At 43.2% G+C, this 5614-nt stretch overlaps 1 protein-coding gene across 1 annotated transcript; it reads right to left on the bottom strand.

Annotated features, from left to right (window-relative positions):
* Window positions 1–2249: 2249 nt before the first annotated feature.
* On the bottom strand, window positions 2250–4746 carry LOC105036005 (cinnamoyl-CoA reductase 1). The gene is given in 6 exon segments (XM_010911737.4): window positions 2250–2624; window positions 3351–3630; window positions 3633–3702; window positions 3959–4144; window positions 4268–4419; window positions 4512–4746. Coding segments are annotated over 6 exon segments (1008 nt in total). The 5' UTR covers window positions 4651–4746; the 3' UTR covers window positions 2250–2443.
* Between the last annotated feature and the right edge of the window lie 868 nt (window positions 4747–5614).

The following is a 5614-nucleotide window of genomic DNA, read 5'->3' on the forward strand; positions in this document are numbered from 1 at the left end:
CAACACCCTCTTCCTCTGGAGGCAGTTCTACCAACTGCGGATGACTAAGAGATAGAGTATGTGGAGCATTTCAGTCACTTCCAGGAGATCCTCATCGATCTTCTCAGTATTGGCGAGAAAGTTGAGGAGGAGACCAAGTTATTGATCTTACTAGTGTCACTTCTCCCTTCGTATGAGTTCTTGGTGACTACTCTTTTAGTAGAGAAGAGCACCATTAAGATGGATGAGGTCACCGCAATAATTTTTCAGAATGAGGTTTGCAGGAAAGAGAATCCAGCTTCAAGCTCAGGTGGCGGTAGCTCAGCTTTGATGATTTCTGAAGTAGTAGGAGGCAGTAGATGAAATGATAGGAGATCGCAACGAGGACGGTTCAAGTCCAAAATGAGGGACTTGGGCAAGATCAGATGTTATCGATGTGACGGATAAGAATATCTAGCCAGAGATTGCTCTCAACTCAGGAATCGGACGAGGGCTACTGCAGCGACAGCCAGTAGCAAGTCAGAGGGTGATGTTTTGGAGATATTTAACAGGTATCTACTTCTTTCCAGCAGCACCTATCATGTATGTTGCAGAGAGGAGTAGTTTGACTTTTTGGAGAGTAATGAAGATATTGTTTATCTGTCGGATGGATCGAGCTGTGCAATCAAAGACATTGGGCACATGATGGTGCAGTGAGGAGATTGGGGAGATCTTATACATATCCGATTTCAGATGGATTCTTATCTCACTGAGCAAACTGGATTTGAGAGGCTATAGGATGGTAGCTGGTGGAGGAATCTTAAAGGTATTGCACGGTGATAAGGTTATTCTAGAAGAAAAAAAAGGATGAGAGGACATTACTATCTGCGAGGAGCTCAATCGAGATGGAGCTTCAGGAGCTAGAAAGAGTCCAGAGCGAGGTGGAGCTCTAGGTGAAGGTAGATCGAGTATGAGACGTGAGACTCGAGAGGATGAGGGTGATATCATAGGGTGAGAATTCTATTGCCACAGGATGATATCCGAGCAGATTTCAGATCAAGAGGAGCACAGCATACGTTGAAGATGGGATTGAGCAGCTTGTCTTGACTCCATATCTGTCCATCCATGATCAGCAGGTGATTGCCCAGAGTATGGGGGCAAGGAGATCCAAAAGCTCTCAGAGTTAGGAGGAGGCCGAATGTCGAGTCGAGATGAAGATTGTTAGAATTTGATGCCTTGAGATTCGATCTACACTGAGCTTACAACGAGATCCGCGATGACGAACGAAGTCCAATGAGCCAAAGATCAGCCCAAATGGAGTCCAGATAAAAAATTACGTGCGAAAAAAGTCTGAAGGAGGTGGCACAGCCCATGAAGCGGCGGAGGCTGGCGGTGGGCCGACAGAGGCTACGGCGGGAGGCCGACGCACATGGCGGTGCAGGCCCGACTGCGAGCAGCGGGCTCGTATGGTTTTCGCATGCGGTCCATGCGCGCTGCATGGACCGACGGTCCATAGGGACCTGCATGGACCGGGCGGGCATTTCTCCTAGGTTTTGCACCGTCCATGATGGACCGACGGGCATTTTTGACTGATTTCTCATGGTTCACGATGGATTCTTATGGATCGATGCACAATCGGAGGGTCTGCAGGGCTTGTGATCAAGATCCAATGCTTCAGAGGCGTATTTGGATGATCTGAGGAGTCTTAATTTGCATTAAAGTCGGGATTTGATCGATCTAAGGTCTTTAAAGAAACCCTGTGGCAACAGAGATGGGGTACTTTGGTTGTTCGACAGAGGATTCAGAGCAGCAATAGATCGAGAGGCACCGACAGAGAGTAGGAGCAGGATGCTTCAGGCAAACTGTTAGATAGTAGACAATGGTCACTTCAGGAGTTCAGGGGGATCTTCTTAGAGAGAGAAATTTCGTGAAGGAGAGCTTCTTGTGAGGGAGAGATTGGGTGTACGAGAGTTGAGGATGTGATCTCCTCTTGTAATTTTCTCTTTTCTCATAGTGAAACTTAAATGCCCCATGGAGGCGAGCTATTTGGCTGTCCACGTATTTGATTGTTTCTGTTTTATTTTTTCTTTCTTCCTGCTACGACGTGTGGTATTGGAAAAGTCCTGTAGAAATGATGTCCTGGCTAGACATCAGAGAAAAGGCTGCATGTAGGATACGGGTGCAGATGAGAGAGTAGCCCCAAGATCTGAGCTTAGATCTGTCAATGGCACAGGGGATCAGGGCAAGAACAGAGATCAAACTCTGATACCATGTTCAAACAAGGGAAGAAGGACAAAATCTCTGTATTTTTTTTATTAAAATCTACTCAAATATAATAGCATGTACAAGTTGCATATATAGGAAGTATAACCAGCTTTGAGTCTGATAACAACTCTTTACTTTTGAGTATGACAACAACTCATTAATATCACGAGTTAGGTTGGAAACATTGACATATAGGAAGCCATTAATTACGTAATTAAATTTAGTGCGCTGCTGTAAAGTTTGCGTCCGGAGAGATGACAGGAAGCAGGCCTTTTTCTTGCAGGCTCTTGACAGTTTCATAGAGGCATTGATTCACAGGCGTGAACTCAATTCCCATCTCTTTGAGCCGTCGGTTGGTGAACTTGTATCCTTTCTTCGGTGGATTTATTTCATCTTTACACCTGCATCAAAATAAAAAATAGTAAGCCCCATGATTGTATCGAGAAATAATTGAGATTTCTTTCCCTATTGGATGAGAAGAGGCTTGAATAATTATGATATATATATATATATATTATATATAATATATAAAATATATATATATATATATATATATATCATGTAGCTCAAGGGAATTAATGAACTAATACTATAATTTTCATCCAATCTTGCCTAAGCAGCGTGGAGGAGAACATAGAATAGAAAGACCATACATAGATGGCTACGTTAAGCTTACGTCAAACACAAAGAAATAAAGGTATATATATTCTTTTTTCCACGACATAAAGAGGGCAATTTCTATGAGCTTAGGTGAGAATTCATAGATTTGCCCCCTCTGCACATGTATCCATTTTCCATTTTTTTTTTGGACAAATACGATAGTTCTCTTAACTCAAGTTACGTACTATAGTTTCCTTGCCTTGATATTTTTAGACTAAAAAAAAAAAAAAAAAAAAAAAAAAAAAAAAAAAAAAAAAAATAAAATATCGTTATACATATTATATTTTATTTTTTTTTTTATATTTATTTTTTTTATCATTGAAATATACGCTAACTATCGTTCTTCCCTTGCCTAGCAAAAGCTTTGACAAGAACTACGCAAACGTACAACTACTTCTCCAATTATTAGATATCTAAGAGTCCTAGTAGGACCCAGGAACTTAGTATGATATCAGCAGTAAACTTACTTGTTGGTGATGGGGTACTCCGGGAAGAGCTTAGCAAGGATGCGAACCACCTCCCCACGGTGCAGTGTGCTCTCTGCGCATATATATCGTCCCTTTGCGTCCGGAGCTTCGTAAACTTTTATATGAGCCTCTGCCACGTCCCTCACATGGACGTACGCTTGTGCAGCGTTTATGTACGTCTTTGCTGACCCAGTTAGATACTTCGTGATATGTGCTACACTAGCGTTGATGTTTGGCTGAAGGAGTGGTCCGAGCACCAGCACCGGGTTCACCACCACCAATCCACTCCCCTTTCCCTCGCTACCTCCCATGCATCTTGCTCGGCCACCGTCTTTCCATAACAATACCAATTCTGCATTTATATAGTAATTATCAAATTGTTATCTCACAAAAAAGAGAAGAAAAACTATCAAAAATCAAATTTCAATATAAGAGCCTTAGTCAAATTAACTTTGTACAAATTTCCAAGGTGTTAGTATCAGTGATCTAGGTTCAAATCCTGTCCTTAACCTCGGTCAGACTTCCATTCGTTCTAGTTCTGCAGTAAAGGGAGAAAAAAGAAGAAAAGAATAAGGAAGAAAATTCCATCCATCACATTGAATACCAACCTTGGTGCTCTTGCAGTACTCAAGATCGCTCCAGCAAGACTCATCAACAACCACGTCCGGGCTGTGGTTAGGGTTCATGTAGACGGCGCCGATCGAGGAGGTGAACACCACCCGCCGGATGGCTGCACCAGCCGAGACATCGATCACATTCCTGGTCCCATTCACCGAAGGAACTATCATGGTCTCCTGCATGCATTCCACCCATCTAATTCAATTCCTTTGCCATCACCATGCACTTCTACCTCCCTCCAATCCACATGCAATGGTCTCCAAAAATCTCAAGGAAAAAGAAAAAATGCAAAGGCTTACATCGTCAGTAACTGGGCATGCAGTATGGAACACACCATCGCAGCCATCAATCGCAGCATGGAGACTGTCGATATCGAGCAATTCAGCTTTCAAGAGAACCAATCGCTCAGCAGCTCCTTCAAGTTCTTTCAAATGACCATTCTTGGGGTCCTCTAAAAGAATAGCATCAAGAAATCAGAAGACTTGCAACTAAAAGAGATGTGCTAGCTAACAAAAAGAAAATTTTGAAATACGATTTAGTTACCAGGATCACGGACGGTCCCCCGGACGGTGTAGCCCCTCTCGAGGAGCAGCTTGACGAGCCAGGAGGCGATGAAGCCTCCGGCACCGGTGACACACACGGTCTGGCCGTGGCCGGGGAGGGTGGTGGCCTCAGCTGGCATTTTGGAGAAAAAGGTTGGTGAGAAAAGTAGTGAAGGCTATTGAAAGCAAAGTTTGGTGGAAGGGAAGCTCAAAGAAGGCAGTGCGGGGAGAGGTGGACAGCATTGTCTGGTGATTTATAGATGGAGGGGGGAATGGATGGGAAGGGGTGGAGTGCAGCGAGATTTGACTGAGCCGAAGGCACGGTAGGTGGTGGGATGGCCGCGGGATTTTGGATCCAGTCGTTGAGGTTTGGGTCAAAACGGATGGAATATTTTGAACAGGAACGTTTCTGTAAGAAAGGGTTGGTGGGAAATTATTTTACGATATTAGTCTGCAGATATATAATATAGCGTCTCCTAAAATCCCATGGCCTTTGCATATGGCCTTTTTTTAGAAAGGGCCTAATTTTTCGGGAGATGAATACGATAAATTGGATTGTATCATATATAACAGAGCACTCTGAAAGTTAGGCTTAAAAATAAAGCAAGACATGCCCGCCGGCTCTATAAGATTTTTTGTCTTCTGATTTTATGGCCTTTTTCATATCAGAATGGTACGATCATCTGTCGTCTATTAAAAAACAAAAAAAATCTTACATATAATTACAAAGAAAAGAAAAGGTTACCTGTGTGGCGGGGGTGTGGGGTGGGAGGGCGCACGGAGAGAGAGTGGGTACGTGCAAGTCGGACGTTTCAAGTAGGTGTGGAATGGGCGTGGTCCATGGAAACCGGACCTAATAGGAGAAGCTGGTTCATTACTTGTTTTTTATGTTCTTTTATCCTTTTATCAAAGCCAGATTTTACGGAGGAACCTTCGAAAACAGAGTTGGGTCACCTAAATTTCTACTCGCGTGGGGACTGCCAACCACGCAAGCAGTTTCCACATCTAATAACTCAGGCAGAGTCCTGTTCTTTTCAAAAGAAAGAAAAAAAAGAGAGTTATTTAGGTTTAAATTTGCTTGTTAGTTTTTGAATGGTTCAACTG

Source organism: Elaeis guineensis, chromosome 1 (assembly GCF_000442705.2).
Source record: "Elaeis guineensis isolate ETL-2024a chromosome 1, EG11, whole genome shotgun sequence".
Classification (NCBI taxonomy): Eukaryota; Viridiplantae; Streptophyta; class Magnoliopsida; order Arecales; family Arecaceae; genus Elaeis; species Elaeis guineensis.